General features: G+C 42.9%; 2 protein-coding genes across 3 annotated transcripts; both read left to right on the plus strand.

The window, feature by feature from the left end:
- Positions 1-1,985: 1,985 nt before the first annotated feature.
- LOC4340270 (uncharacterized WD repeat-containing protein C2A9.03) lies at positions 1,986-8,728 on the plus strand. The gene is made up of 10 exons (XM_015788009.2): positions 1,986-2,272; positions 2,374-2,563; positions 3,814-3,981; positions 4,079-4,165; positions 4,779-4,913; positions 5,048-5,158; positions 5,396-5,487; positions 5,570-5,675; positions 5,757-5,843; positions 8,078-8,728. Exons 2-10 carry the CDS (start codon positions 2,390-2,392, stop codon positions 8,489-8,491), a joined length of 1,374 nt encoding a protein of 457 aa, XP_015643495.1. The 5' UTR covers positions 1,986-2,272; positions 2,374-2,389; the 3' UTR covers positions 8,492-8,728.
- Positions 8,729-10,036: 1,308 nt separating this feature from the next.
- Positions 10,037-13,891, plus strand: LOC4340271 (pentatricopeptide repeat-containing protein At5g48730, chloroplastic). Of its 2 annotated transcripts, XR_001546402.3 has the most exons (4): positions 10,037-10,583; positions 10,668-11,074; positions 11,306-12,744; positions 13,488-13,891. XR_001546402.3 is itself a non-coding variant. In XM_015785808.3 (3 exons), exons 1-3 carry the CDS (start codon positions 10,149-10,151, stop codon positions 11,997-11,999), a joined length of 1,536 nt encoding a protein of 511 aa, XP_015641294.1. In that variant the 5' UTR covers positions 10,037-10,148; the 3' UTR covers positions 12,000-12,925. The 2 variants fall into 2 exon arrangements, 1 of the variants encoding a protein (XP_015641294.1); XM_015785808.3 differs by lacking the exon at positions 13,488-13,891 and having other exon boundaries at positions 11,306-12,925.
- The last annotated feature ends 1,672 nt before the right edge of the window (positions 13,892-15,563 follow it).

The raw sequence follows: 15,563 nt of genomic DNA on the forward strand, positions 1-15,563 counted from the left end.
AGGCGGGCACGTTGCGGGAAGGCGGCTGTGTACTGACGGCATGAGCAGTGTCAGACCGGTCACAAATCGGTCATTCTTGTCCACCACACGCCGGCTCAGCAACGTGCATGTTTGCCCTTTTTCAAACAACATCTTGCTTGTAATGGTTAGGATGAAGCCTGGCATATATCGATCGGGGCTAACGTGTCATCTCTGGGACGTAACACGCTAGCTCCAGCCGGGGACGAGTGCCTAGGAGCTCTCGTCTAGACAGGATGGGGCGAAGCATGCGTCTGACCGCCTGTCGCCACCTAACCCGCGATTTGACCGGTCTGTGACTGGTCACAGACCGGATAATCGAGTGCACTGCACTGCATTTCGTGCGGCGTGACACGCTTAGCCGTGGTGCAATAAATGCGGTTAGGTGAGCCCCGCTGTGCTCACCTAACCCATACACGTGGAGTAAAAAACGCGAGGGGTCGGGGCGCCTCAGCCCTCGGGGGCGAGGCTGGAGTGGCCCGACCCCCCCCCCCCCCCTCGGGAAGACCAAGAGGTGGGCGCACACATCACCCTCGGGCCCGACGTCCCCCGAGGGTGCCAGGCCACGTGGGCGATTGTGTCTGCCTCAAGCCTCGAGTCATGATACTCCCGGTCCCATGTCACCGACATAGTGAAATGACAAGCTTCTTTAGTTGTTTGCTACGTTTTTTTTGTGTATATGGTATCTGTTACAGTCGCCAAAGGACTATTTGAAATTATATATAAGATGTTAAACCCACGACTCAAAATTTATTATAGATAATGATCAAATCCATTCCATATAAAAATACCTCAAGAACAATAAAACCATCAAGTGAACAATAAAACAACGTTAGATATTCTCAGCTAAGAAAATTACTCATTCCATCAAGTAGGTTTCTTTGTCAAACGCTTGACCGTCCACCTTATTTAAAATTTTTATATGATTAGTATTTTGTTTGTTTATTAGATGATAAAATATGAATATTTTTAATTTTAAAAGAGCAACCTAGGTAGCAATCTATAGCTTTAGGGCACGTTGCTTATTGGGAAAACGGTTCTTCTGTTTCTTTAGAAAGGAGCATTACGCGTATGATCGTAATGTAGATGAGGGGAATGGATAGATGGATGCGCTTTCAGTAATAAAAAAATATTAGATGATAAAATATGAAAAATATTTTATGCGTGACTTATTTTTTATAATTTTTTTTTCGTAATTTTTGATATAAGACCGATACACAGAAACCTAACCGCTGTGCACGTAGCAAAAATCCACTTCTTCTAGAGACTACCCAGGTTATATATATCCCAGCCATCCATCTCCTTCGTCCTAATCCCCTTCCTCACCCCATCACATCTCACGCGGTGGCTTACCTTGGCCCCTATCTAATGTACTGTACTACCCCTCTATTTCAAAATGTTTAACGCAGTTGACTTTTTAGCATATATTTGACCGTTCGTCTTATTAAAAAAAATTGTGAAATATGTAAAACTATATGTGTACTTGAAAGTATATTTAACAATGAATCAAATAATATGAAAAGAATAAATAATTACTTAAATTTTTTAATAAGACGAATGGTCAAACATGTACTAAAAAGTCAACGGTATCAAATATTTTGAAACGGAGGGAGTACTTTCGTTTCAGCCGGTTCCCAACATGATCAGTATACACGAAAAGTGAAACGGTCTATTAGCACGAATTTTCTCTATCCAGATTTATTTTATTAGATTATGTTTCATCCAAGTTCTAGGGACAAGTTCTAGTATGCACGAATTTCATCCAAGTTCTAGGTTGAGTTTTATTAGGACGAAGAGAGTAATCAGTATTAGCTATTTTTTAAAGCAACTTTCATATAGAAATATTTAGTGAAAAAAAACATCGTTTAGCTGTTTAAAAAACATACACGTCAAAATGAAAGAGGAGAGTTGGGAAATCAGAGTGCCGAACACATCCTAATCACCCATTCCGCACCACCGTCACTGTCATCCCATCCTCCTTCCTCTCCTCACCTTCCTATTATCCTTTCCGGATCGAGCTTTGCCTTCCTTCTCCTACGCGCCTCGCCATCGCCGCACGGCGCAAAAAGGCAAGCAAAGGCGAACGCGCCGCCCGTGCGCCTCCCCTCCCATCCACACGTTTCGCTCTCCTCCTCTTCCGATCCGTAGCGGCGGCAGCGGCAGCGGCAGCAGCAGCAGCCGCCGACACGCGGGGGGCGGAGCAGAGCTCGCGGAACCCTACCTCTTGAGGCTTCTTATCTGCTTCAGCCGAGAGGTCTAGTAATCCCGGGTTCTGATGGCTGGTTGTGGTTTGTTGTGTTTGTGTTTGTGTGATCTGAGTTGGGTTTGGTTTGGTTTTGGTTTGCGTGTGTGCAGGGGGGGCGAGGCGGCGATGGCGGCGGCCGTGCGGGACGGAGCGGCGGTGGCGGGGTACATGGCGGAGGATGACCCTGACGGGGCGGCTTCGGAAGACGGCGATATGGACGTGGAGGTGGGCGGCGAGGAGTCGCAGGCGCGCGACGGCGACAGGAGGGACGGCGGCGACGGCGACGACGAGTACGCGCTGGTCGGTAACGCCTTCCTTGCTGCTGGTGGTGGCTGCCTTGGTGGTTTTCGTGCCGCGAATCTGAGCCGCCGCCGTGTCACTGTTCTGGCTTGGTTCTCGTTTGATTTGTCTGAGGGTTCCATTCCTTCTTTTTTTTTTCATTTTTTTTAACCTTCGAGATTGGGTTACGTTTGGTGGGTAGCATGTCGCGATAAGCGTCGGAGCTTAGTATCTAGGGTTGTTCATGGACACAGGATAGCCTTCTGCTCCGAATCAGGTCCCTGCTGATCGCTATCATAGGTATACAGGGTTAGTTTTCTAATGTTTTGCAGTGCTGCTGCTAGGATGCATCGTGTGGAAAAGGACACATAGGAAATAAGTTAAAAAATTAAGCAGTTGATTGTTTTGTTATGACAAAGTAGAAAAGGCTAAGTTGGCATCTATAAACAGTTATTATATATGATAAGTGGGGAATTTACTTAGTCAAAAACACATCGATTGCACGGGGAGCCTTAGTGCAGTGATGTACTCTAAACAAGTGTATGTGTAATTAATTTTAGTTGATTAATAGGGCAGATCTGCATTTGGACAATTTTTCCCATTTAGTCCTTGGTTGCTGAATTCTTTTCGTTAACTAGAGACTTCATGTCAACGGTGTTTGTGGAGTAGATTTTTTCTGCCCAATCATGCAGCTCTAGATTGCTACCTAGGTTGTGCTTATCTTCAGCCAATAATGGCATGGCATACCATTCTCTCTGTTAGGTCGTTTTCATAAAAGGGGTATAGTGCATAGTTTTTCTATGCCCATCTTGGCCCGGCGTTGTGGATGCATTGTTTTTCAGTGCCTTTTGAATTGGCTAAGACCAATGAGTATCAAATATGGTTTTCTACCAGGAAATAGGACTCATGTCTTGTTCTTGTTGATCAAAGTTAGATCAGTTCACCTATTCAATTAATTGCCGACTCAGCTGGGCCCGTCTTTTGGCATATGTGATAACTGATAGTGCCCATGTGGGTCAACATGCCTATCTAATTGCCAGATCACAGGATGCTGGAGAATCGGATGCAACAGCTTGTCAAGGATAAAGATTATCTGTTTTGTTCAAACTTCTTGTGTTTTCCTTTGGTCTTTTCTGTACTGTGAAATCCGAACAGAAGCATGATGAGTTTGCTTCAATCTTTAGGATTATTCAGATGTGATTGTTCATTAAATGGTCTTGTGCATATGAAATAAAAATAGGTTGAAACAAAGTGTTTTTTTTTCTGTGCAGCTCACTAGGATAACTGATACATCAGCAGCTGAAGCAAGAGCAGGAAAGGATATACAAGGTATACCATGGGAGAGGTTACAAATAACCAGGAGCGATTACAGAAAAGCTAGGTTGGTACAGTACAAAAACTACGAAAACTTCCCTCAATCAGGAGAGCTCATGGATAAGGTCTCTATTATCATGAAATTTTATCTATCAATGTTTGTTTTTTTTGCTCTATGGATGTTCCAAATTCCTGAAAAAAAATGCATCTTACATTTTTCAGATATGCAAGCAAGTGGATAAGATCAGCAAGTATTATGAATTTCACTACAACACTAGATTAGTGAAGCCATCAATCCTCCACTTTCAGGTGAGTTGCATTCTTTCTTAGCTGACAAATACTCCTTTTTATCAATCCTCCACTAGATTAATGCGGGATAAGCTATTTTTCTTAGCTGTTAGCATTAGTTGTGTATCATCGGAGTTGTTACACCTCATTTACTTGTCTTACGTATGTGGCCATGTCAATAAGAACTACAAAGATAAAAAATGTTGTATGATCATTAGGGAAAGGGAACCTTTAACAAATTGTGAAATTGGCCTCTAAACAAGAAAACTACTGTTCCAGAGCATAGAATTAGTTCAATTGTTTTGCAGGATTCTGGTTCAGTTATGTTGGTAAAAAGGTTTTGGGATATTTCAAAGGGAATGCTGTAGTGGCTAAATACTTGGATGTTTTCATGGAACTGTTAAACACATGAAATCATGGCTTACACAATCTTGCCAGTGAAAAATTAAGTTTAAAGTTCTTCATACAAGCGAATTTTGAACTATGACTGGATATAATCAATGATGCAAACTTAAACACTTTTGCCTTGATGTCTTCATTATTATGAGGTCCATTCTTCTTTATAGCAGCTATCTGAATTTGTCTTGTCATATGAGTCCCAAGGCTGCTCAGTACTGACGAACTGCTTCTGTAGCTTAGGAATTTGTTATGGGCAACGTCGAAGCATGATGTCTACTTCATGTCAAATTCCACAGTAGGCCACTGGTCATCATTGTCTCACAATCTATCAGAGGTTCTTGATTTCTCCGGGCATGTTGCTCCTGCGCAGGTTTTCTTCTTTTTCATTTCCTGCTTGTGTTTATTTGAACTAAAGATCTTTTTTTTATTAGTGATGTTTCTCCCAAGTTCAATTACTCTTGTTTTTTTATGTAAAATTATTCTGAAATTAATGTTGTCACACAGAAACACCCTGGCAGTTTACTGGAAGGGTTTAGCGGGGTTCAAGTTAGCACACTTTCAGTGAATGAGGGTTTATTGGTTGCTGGTGGTTTTCAGGGAGAACTAATTTGCAAGGTAAGGTGCTGTTTCCCCTACTTTTGCTTTATAATAAGTACCTGCTTTAATGAAAAAAAAGCAAGCCATGAGTATCATCAGGCTTACATGCTCAGTATTTGCCAGTCTTGCTACAGGTTTGGGGATCCTTTACCTTTTCTTAATAAAAGAGGCAACCATGAATATTGTTTTTTTAAATAGAAAAGGCAAACCTTAAATATCAGGTTTACGTGCTCAATATTTTTTATCTTTGTACAGGTTGTGGGAGACCGTGATGTTAAGTTCTGCACAAGGACAACTTTAAGCGACAATGCTATCACAAATGCGATAGATATACACAGATCTGCAAGGTAAAAATATACCAGCTTAAATCTTTGGCTGAAGATGTACCTATCATTACAGAAATCTAAAGCCCTAAAATTGTCCATGTAGTGGAAGCTTGCGTGTTACCGTGTCCAACAATGATTGTGGTGTTCGTGAATTTGACATGGAAACATTTCAGCTCTTGAACCACTTCAGTTATAACTGGCCAGTAAATGTAAGTCATCTCTCTTCAATATCCACACAACGCTTTTATGTCCAGCCATCCTTGTTTGACTTCCTTACTACTCCTATGCAGCACACATCTGTGAGCCCTGATAGGAAACTTCTGGCAGTAGTTGGAGATGATCGGGATGCTCTTCTTGTTGATTCAAGAAATGGAAAGGTAAATGGCTAACATGTGCTCAGTCTCACATCGTCTGGCCTCAGTGGCGAAGCCACGGGGGGTGCCGGGGAGGGCCTGACACCTACGTTACCCTGATAGGCTGATACGGATACGCGATACGGCGATACCGGGATACACCGTCTTCTAAAAAACATGGATACGGGGATACGCGTGTATATATATATATATAATTAAAAATACAAAATAAATTAAGTGTGGAATATGGACTGAAAAATTAGGCAGCACAACAGCATCAAACCACCAATGCACCGATCATCATATATATGATATATATCTCAGTACGACATATTCACAGCATCTCACCATTCACTGAAGAGGCATGCATAAATAAGTGCAAGACTACACAGTAGATGAAATCATGAAAATAACATAGTTCTTCAAATAGATGGTAGACAACATTTTTCACATAGTAGATAAACCAATAGTAGAACATAACCACAGTGCTAAACTAATTAGAATTAACTTGTCCATGACTTCAAATTCAACTCAATAACTAGATAGCAAGACTAGATAAATTGATTGTTGATTTCATCCATTGGAACCGAAGTGGATGAAGGCCCATCACCTTATATGTCCAATGCACCAAGATCTAGCAGTCTCTCAGGGTCAGGCTCATCAAGTGACAGTTCTAGCAGTCTCGATGCATCAAAATCCATTGAATCTATCAAAGACGACAGCAATTGTACTAAGAAAAAGGGAACTGGAACACTATGCACGATGCAGATCAAACTTGGAGGGGATTTTCATTTACCTCAAGTCCTCAATGTCATCGGAGGCTGGGATCGAAGGAAGACAACGGCACTGGGCGCCGGTCGAAGCGGACAGCGGAGGACGGATCAGAGACGGCGGCAAGGCAACGCAGCGACGGTGTAGGCGGCGGCGCTGCGATGGGGATTGGGGTAGTGAGGAGAGAGGGGCAGTGTGAGTTGTGAGAGCGAGGGGCGGCGCGGGTGGAGGGGGAGAGAGATGCGGTTTTGTTCCTACGCGATTTAGGGCTCCCCCGTATCAGGTCCGCATCCCACCGTATCGGAAGAGTATCGGTGTTTATTTTAATTATCTGAAAAAGAGAAAAAAGAGGGATACGTACGGGATACCTATCCGGACGTATCTCACATGTATCCGCAGCCTGCCACCCCTCATCCTCTGATCGAAACCGCCCCCCCCCCCTCCCCCCTCAATCTCTCTCTCGATAAATAATTAACAGATGCAGGAGTATATCAGTAGCTAGCAACTCACTAAGTCCGCATGCATATGTGTAGCTGAATGCATATGCATGGCTCTAGCTGGGAGCATCGATCAGCACTCACTAACTCCCGCATGCAGCTGGGCGAAGCTTTTGATGTGATGTGACCAATTAACAAGATGAAGTCTTCAAATTAAAGAAGTAATTGAGATGTTTTGTAGTGTATCAAATCTCAGTTCTAGTATAGACGAACTACATAAATTGTGTTTAAGTCTCTCTTGCATGATTCAACTATGCAATTCTTAGGGTACGTTCGATTCAGTTATTGGAAGTATATTTCTAGCGGCAGCGTATGATTAATTAGGTATTAATTATTAGAAACTTATAAAATAGATTAACAAACTTCTATTAAAAAACTTTTGCACAAACAATTTATTTAACCGTTTGGGTAGTAGCTAATGAAAAAGGAGAAGTTGCCCAAAACAACTCAGCCTTACTAAAGAGGTGGATGGATGGGGATAAACCGCCTAGACGCTCACACAAGGTCGATTCCGAGGCCACCATTTGTTGGGGGTGAAAACTGATCATGCATACAGTACATTGTTTACCAAGCAGCAATAAGCTTTCTTCTAGATACATTGACCTTATGGTTGGCCCCTCTAATATATAAATCCTGGCTTCGCCACTGTCTGGCCTAGTCTCAATTCTCAACCATTATTGTTAGATATTCATTGTAGATATTAATTATTCTCCCCCCGTTGAAAATTCAAAAAAAGATATTAATTATTCTGTTTTGTTTCGTTTTAACTTGGACAAACCCTGTCTCTCCATGCTTATTAGTGTAGCACATTGGACTGCTAGGGTCTTACCCTTTTCTTGACAAGTCACAGGCATTTTGCTTCCATGACCTATAACAAAATTATGCAGTATATGAACTTCTTCAAGAGAGATTGATTTTCTTTATTTGAGAATTGTTCCGTTCTGGTGTTTATCTGGATAGTGACATTGAACGCTGAATCCTTCTCTTCAGGTAACCTCTACCCTAGTTGGCCATCTGGACTATTCGTTTGCTTCGGCATGGCACCCTGATGGCCGCACCTTCGCAACCGGTAACCAAGACAAGACCTGCCGCGTCTGGGACGTACGAAACCTGTCAACCTCCCTCTCAGTACTTAGGGGCAACATTGGCGCTATCCGTTGCATCCGCTACTCCTCGGATGGCCAGTTCATGCTCTTCTCGGAGCCCGCTGACTTCGTGCACGTCTACAGCGCCGCTGCGGACTACAAGAAGAGGCAGGAGATAGATTTCTTCGGCGAGATCTCCGGCATCTCGCTTAGCCCAGACGACGAGTCACTGTTCGTCGGAGTGTGCGACCGTGTGTACGCCAGCTTGCTGCACTACAGAATGGTCCACTCCTTTGGATACCTCGACTCGTTCATGTAGAGAGGGAATAAAAGTGGTGTTTCTGTATGTGATAGGCCACCCATCTCGGTGGCGATTCTGATGTGCGTGTTCAGGGAATGTATCTGCCTGTTCAAGTGCATGTTTAGTCAAAGGCTCAAGCGTGCAGCGTGATCCTTGCCTTGTGAATAGTTAGCTAGTAAATCATAGACTGTATGGACCAATACTCTCTCTGGGCAATAATGCAGAAGTAATCTATATCTTCGGTTGTTGGTTCTAGTGTTCTACCCAACTGAGCGCCAAAGATGCTGAAAATTTCGAGCTGATGCGTGATAATTGCACTGTTCTTTTGACAACTTGAGAGTTGAGATAATAAGTGTAGTAAATCCTAAATCTATTTTATTACTTAATTACGGTTAAGTTCTATCATCTGGATTATAGTTTTTCATGCTAACTGCTGGGAGAGAAAAAAAGGTTGTACGCTGTTTAATTGTGTTAAAAGTGTGTTTGAGAAGAGGGGAGAAGAGAGGACTGAGAAGAATAAGAGTATTTTGTGTCTGAAAAATATGGATCAATAATGTTATTAACTACTAGTATAATTTTACTTCTTGACAAAAAACAAAGAGTGTTAACTACTAGTATAATTTTAGGGCTACTTTGAATCGTAGGAATGAAAAAGGAGGAATAGGAAAAACATAGGATTCTGACAGGAATGTGTTTGTAAAACAGAGAATTGCAAAACATAGGAAAAACACAGGAATGATCGTTTGATTGGACCACAGGAAAAACACAGGAATCGGATGAGAGAGATAGACTCAAAGGATTTTTACCAAGAGGTTGGACCTCTTGCTAAGTTTCCTTCAAAACCTATATGCAATATGCAACAAGCCATTCCATCGGAATTTTGTAGGATTTGGAAAACTTCAATCCTTTAAATCAAAGGGTTACATAGAAAAATTTCCTGTAGGATTTCAATTCTATGAAATTCTTTCATAATTCCTTTGATTCAAAGGGGCTCTTACTTCTCGACGAAAAACAAAGAGTTAGGCCTCCTTTGAATTGGAGGAAAAATGGAGGAAAAACAAAGGAATTGAAATCCTACACTATTCATGTCTTTGATTCGTAGGAACGAGAAAAGGAAAAACGTAGGAAACTTTCCTATTCCTACAATTCTAGAGCAAAAACGTAGGAAAGTTAACATCCACTCTAACCTCGGAAAACTTTCCTTGAGTCTATCTCTCATGTGATTCCTGCATTTTTCCTGCGGTCTAATCAAACGGTCATTCCTATATTTTTCCTATGTTTTGTAATCCTCTGTTTTACACTTGCAATCCTACCAAAATCTCGTGTTTTTCCTATTCCTCCGTTTTTTCAATCCTACAATTCAAATGGGCCCTTAGTATAAATCAAATCCAAATCTACCCAAAATTGTCCGTGAAATCTGCTAAACCTGTGGTGTTAAATCTGGCTGGTTGCCTGTCTTCCATAAGAGGAGAGATCTGGAGCGTCGCTATCTCATCCAACGGTCACTTGGTGCCCCTCCCTGTCCTGTTACGCTTGACTACTCTCGTTGCCACGTCACTAAGCACAGCCTCATCCTCTTCTTCCCCGCGCGGACGAAAAATCGCGCCGCTCTCCGGCGCAAAACTGCAGCGAGGCGAGCTCGCCCTCGCCTCCGGCTACTCCGAGCCGCGCCGCAATGGCCGCCGCGCCGGTGGCCTCCCCATTCCCGGCGCTTCCCTCCTCCTCCTCCTCCACCACCATCGCGGCCTCCACCGCCGCGCGCCGGTGCCACGACGCGCTGCTCCCACCGCCAGCCGCCGCGGGGCGCGAGCCGGCTCGCACCAGGGGATCCTCCTCCTCCTTGGCTGGCGCCGCGGGGGAGAGGAGGAGGCGGCGAGGCGAGGAGGATGGCGGCGAGGTCGAGGCCGAGGCGGAGCGGCGGCGAAAGGAGGAAGTGAACCGTAAGATCGCGTCCCGGAAGGCGCTCTCCGTCATCCTCCGCCGCGAGGCCACCAAGGCCGTCCTCGACAAGCGCAAGCCCGGCAAGGGCACCCGCCGCCTCCTCCCCCGCACCGTCCTCGAGGCCCTCCACGAGCGCATCACCGCCCTCCGCTGGGACTCCGCCCTCAAGGTCCTCACCCTCACCACTGCCTCCATCCCATCATAGCCTATACCCGTGTCTCCCGCTAACCTCGCCGTGTCCATTGCCGACCAGGTGTTCGATCTAATGCGCGACCAGGTGTGGTACAGGCCGTACGTCGGGATATACGTCAAGCTGATCACCATGCTGGGCAAGTGCAAGCAGCCGGAGAGGGCGCACGAGCTGTTCCAGGCCATGGTGGACGAAGGCTGCGCTCCCAACCTCGAGTCCTACACGGCCCTCGTCTCCGCGTACAGCAGGAGTGGCCGCTTCGACAGGGCCTTCTCCTTGCTCGAGCAGATGAAGGCCACCCCTGGTTGCCGACCTGATGTGCAGACCTACTCCATTCTCATCAAGTCATGCTTGCACGCCTATGATTTTGAGCGGGTCAAGTATTTGATGGAAGATATGGCGCGGGCGGGTATCCGTCCCAATGTCGTGACTTATAACACATTAATTGATGCCTATGGGAAAGCAGGAAGGTAATTGATAGTAAAATTCATGCTTTAAAATATGAACATGCCTTTCTCATATTTGATACAAATAACTATTGAAAATGCGATTAACTTTATGCGGAGAACTTCAGAGAATCTTAATTTCAAGAACAGCCAGAATTTGAATATTACCGTAATTGAAATGCATTTCTGATTCTTTCCAAATCTGTAGTTACTCCTGATGCGATTTCATTGAACTAATGATGCTTTATGATTAAGGTTTGCTGAGATGGAATCAACTCTTCTGGAGATGCTGACTGAAAATTGCAAGCCTGATGTATGGACAATGAATTCTACTCTCAGAGCTTTCGGTGGCAGTGGTCAAATTGAAACTATGGAAAGCTGTTATGAGAAGTTCCAGGCCTCCGGTATCTCCCCAAACATTAAGACTTACAATATTTTACTTGATTCCTATGGTAAAGCTAAAATGTATGAGAAGATGGGAGCTGTGATGGAATACATGCAGAAGTATTACTATTCTTGGACAATAGTCACATACAATGTAGTTATTGATGCATTTGGAAGGGCTGGGGACCTTGAACAGATGGAATATATTTTTAGATTGATGAAATCTGAGCGTATAAAGCCCAACTGTGTTACACTCTGCTCGTTGGTTCGAGCATATGGAAGGGCTGGGGATGTTAAGAAAATAAAGACAGTGTTGAGAATCGTTGAGAATTCTGACATAACGTTGGATATTGTGTTCTTCAACTGTTTGGTGGACGCGTTTGGGAGGGTGGGGTGCTTGGCGGAGATGTGGGATGTTCTTGATATAATGAAATTACAACGATGCAAACCAGACAAGGTAACCTGCACTACCATGATTAAATGGTTTCTCATCAAAGGAATTGATGATCATCGTGTTCAGTACCTACGGGACTTAAAAGACGGGCGATCTAAAGATAACATATAGGCACTAACACTAAGCAGACAATGTCAGAACTTCAGTTTGCAAGATGGAACAACCTGTCAGAACACTAAGCAGACAATGGTGATATTTGTTCTCCGTAATTTTCCAAGAAAGATGGAACAACCTGTAAGAACTCCAGTTAGCAGAGACACATCAATCTTAGCCTGCTCTTTGTAGGTAGCTTCATTGTTACTTATTCAACATGTAATGTACACAACACAACAATGAAAGTTTGTTTTACGATCTTAACAATGGAGCTATTTGACTGCATCTGGCAAAACTGCCTATGGTTATGGCATCCCATAAATGAATTATGTCTTGAGGATCTGAGCAAGATTTTGCTATCCGAGCAAACGGATCAGGACAATGAAATAAAGAAGAAGGCCTTGACGAACAGTGAATCTTAAGTGTCGGTGACCAATCAGTTAGATTGTGCTGTGCTGTTGTGACTTGATGTATGGATCATACAGCTGTACATGATATTCAGTATTGACTCGTGCAAAGATGGAGAGAAACTTAAGTGGTTATGAATTACATGTTGTAGACTTCTGTGTGCTCCCTTTTGATTATTCTAGCATGACAGATGATTTGTTGGCATTTCACTTAAAACATTTTTGTGCTATCATTGCCCTGCAAATAGAAAAGGAGAGAGAATGGGCACCTAACATATGGACCAAGGAATTGTTCTGAAGGAAGATTCTCCATGAGGCATCAACATTGATTCGATAAGAGCTTCAAAGCCTCAAAGGTGTTGGAATCAAAGCTAGCCTGTGGAACTTTTCATTCTTTTGATTTAAATGACTGCAGCTTTAATCGCCTATTTGTCATTTCTATGTGTTGGTGTTTTATTACATTTCCGCAATGGCAAAAAGAGCATGTTGCCGTGTTACCTTTTTTGCAGAATTATAATATCACATCATGGTTAAGTACTCAATTAGTCACTTACCTAGTACATACCTCCTCCGTTCCATATTACAAGTCATTTTTAGTTTTCTCCTAAGTCAAACTTCTTTAACTTGCCCGAGCTTATAGAAAAATGCATCAACATCCACAATATCAAATTAGTTTCATTAAATACATCATGAAATATGTCTTGATAGTATACTTATTTGTTATTGTGGATATTGGTGCATTTTTCTATAAATTTGATTAAATTTAGAAAAGTTTTGACTTGGGACAAAATTAAAACGACTTACAGTATGTGATGGAGGGAGTACCAATTTTATCTCGATACTCAGATCTTGTGGTGTTGTATGGGCATTCATTTCTTAGCCTGTTCTGATGTTTTCTGCGCAACTGAACTACCCAAATGGCTGTGAAACTGGTCAGGCTGTCTGTTTATGCTAATATTTCGTGGTACTTATCAAGTTATCGGTTATTTTATATCAATTTTGATCCAAATCAGCAGTATCTATAAGAATGTACACACCATGAAACCTTTCTGGTCTCTTGTACATTTTTTTAATGTAATCTGACCTTTCCTGTTTTCAGAGAACTTTGTTCCGGAAGCATTTAGATTTTGGCAGCTTGGCACTGAACTGGAGCGGCTCATTTTCAACATCATTTGTTGCTGCTGCATGTCTACCTGGGCCCTCCTGTTGTATGAACATCAAAATCTTCCAACCTTCACCAATCAATGCTACTACGTACTATATAGCAAAATACTGTGTACTGTTATGCCAAGCTCTGGCTAGTCTAGTCGATGGCGATGCAGCCGGAGCAACTGCAACCGTGCCGGGCCAAACACAGCTAAGTGCTAGCTAAACTGCACAGGAACTGATCTGATCACCTATAATTATCTCTCTTTTTAGAACATGATCATCTATAAAAATCATGATTTATGTATAGTGGGGGAACATCTAATGCCACTATGCCACCAACCCGTGCACAGATCACATGAATTGCAGCCCCTTTTTTTTTCAAGAAATAGAGGTAGAATATACTATAATGATCTGTTGTTGGGGTGGTTAATTAAATTGCTGATTTGCTGACAAGATTTGTACTAGAAGGAACAGAAAATTCCAGATAGAAACTCACTCATTTTTTCCTTAGAAAAACATAATAAAACCATAGTGACTGTTATGAGTGATGCTGATGAATGGCTGGCCCAATATTCTGCTAGGAATTCATAGTTAGGACTTGGAATTTGGACTCTGCCAGTGAGCAACAACTGGCCAACGTGGGTCCGGCCAAACTAAAGACTCGGAGAAGAGAACACACTACTTGGACTGTGGACTACTGGAGTATTATTGGATGCAGATGAACGCAAAGCATCCAGGCCTTTTCTTTCTTCTTCCTGGTGTTTACTGGTCAGTCTGCCCAGTCCACTTCGTTTCTTTGCTTCCCTTTTTTGTGGCTTCAGGGAGATGTTGCTGCCCTGTTGCTGAAAGCAAAAGCAAAGGTACCTAACTGGAATAAGCTCTCTCCAACCAAGCATCTGAACTTATATACCTATACATATATTCTCTAGATTGTGATATACACCTGACTTGTACTTAGTTGCATCATTGCATGCCAAGAATTTTGTTCTATTTTCCCCCCTTGTTTCCTGTGACTCTTGGTTGGATTTGGGAGAAAGGTGGACTTTACGTTTTGTGGAGGGAACACTAACCTGGTGAGAATAACTCGTGCAATGTGTGCAATTAATTAGTCACAAAAGCTTTTATGATCTGTTGAAACAATATGTATATGTCCAGATAATTTGGGGTTCCAACTTATAAGAAAAACTGTTCCATTCCACTAGCTCAGTTTCTGCGTGTTGCAACCATTTTGAAGGGCAAGTGGTTCAGCTTATATGTGGTACTTTGGTAGGTCCATTTCGGGCTTATAACAAACAATAAAAGTTGGCACAAATGACGCAAGCAGCACTAGAGATTATCTTAGGAAAAAGAAGAAATATCCTTTGGTCTAAAAAATTGTTCAAAGATCCTGGAAAAGTGTAGTGAACATTTGTAAAGAAAAGGAAAGAAAAAAAAAGGATAATCACAAGCCTTCCGCCCTGATGCGCAGGCAACTAACAAGTCTCTAACATCTACTAATCTGCCACCTGTCTGCATCTGATTTCTCTGTTCATTATCTCAGGTGGAAGGTGATGAACAGGTCAGGAAACTATTTAAGCCAGTGATTGCTTCACTTATTATTACAGAGCAACGACTTGTTCTTCTGAACACATATTTGTCGGAGTTAAAGAGGGCCCGGGGTATATACGACGCATATATACCGCATTTGATAAAACTCCAGGTCCGAGCAATACGTGGTCGCTCGTGTATCTTGTAGAAAAAATAGGTGGTACGCCCTGTTGCTAGCTGCTGCCGTGTTGTTTTCCTGAGTTTATGTGTGCCCCAAACGTCTCCTTTGTTTGCTGTTCGCTCAATCAGCCGTCCATCTGTCTACGTGTTCCAGTGGCTTTTTTTCTACGGTAATGTGTGCTTGGATTGTTGCTGCTGCTGCTTGACGACAAGGGAGCATGGGATCGATGTGATTTTATGTTGCAGTCGTGTTCCTCTTGTAGTCGTAACCTAACCGGTGAAAGCCAAAGGTATAGCTGTGAATATTGAGTTAATTTCT

Source organism: Oryza sativa, chromosome 6 (genome assembly GCF_034140825.1).
Source record: "Oryza sativa Japonica Group chromosome 6, ASM3414082v1".
NCBI classification, from domain to species: Eukaryota; Viridiplantae; Streptophyta; class Magnoliopsida; order Poales; family Poaceae; genus Oryza; species Oryza sativa.

Excerpts from the sequence above, each read along its gene's own strand:
- LOC4340270 (XM_015788009.2), top strand. The coding sequence starts at position 2,390 with ATGGCGGCGGCCGTGCGGGACGGAGCGGCGGTGGCGGGGTACATGGCG. Across the intron at positions 3,982-4,078 it reads CAGGAGAGCTCATGGATAAG|ATATGCAAGCAAGTGGATAA; the intron begins GTCTCTATTATC and ends TACATTTTTCAG. Across the intron at positions 4,166-4,778 it reads CATCAATCCTCCACTTTCAG|CTTAGGAATTTGTTATGGGC; the intron begins GTGAGTTGCATT and ends CTGCTTCTGTAG.
- LOC4340271 (XM_015785808.3), top strand. The coding sequence starts at position 10,149 with ATGGCCGCCGCGCCGGTGGCCTCCCCATTCCCGGCGCTTCCCTCCTCC. Across the intron at positions 10,584-10,667 it reads GCTGGGACTCCGCCCTCAAG|GTGTTCGATCTAATGCGCGA; the intron begins GTCCTCACCCTC and ends ATTGCCGACCAG. Across the intron at positions 11,075-11,305 it reads GCCTATGGGAAAGCAGGAAG|GTTTGCTGAGATGGAATCAA; the intron begins GTAATTGATAGT and ends TTTATGATTAAG.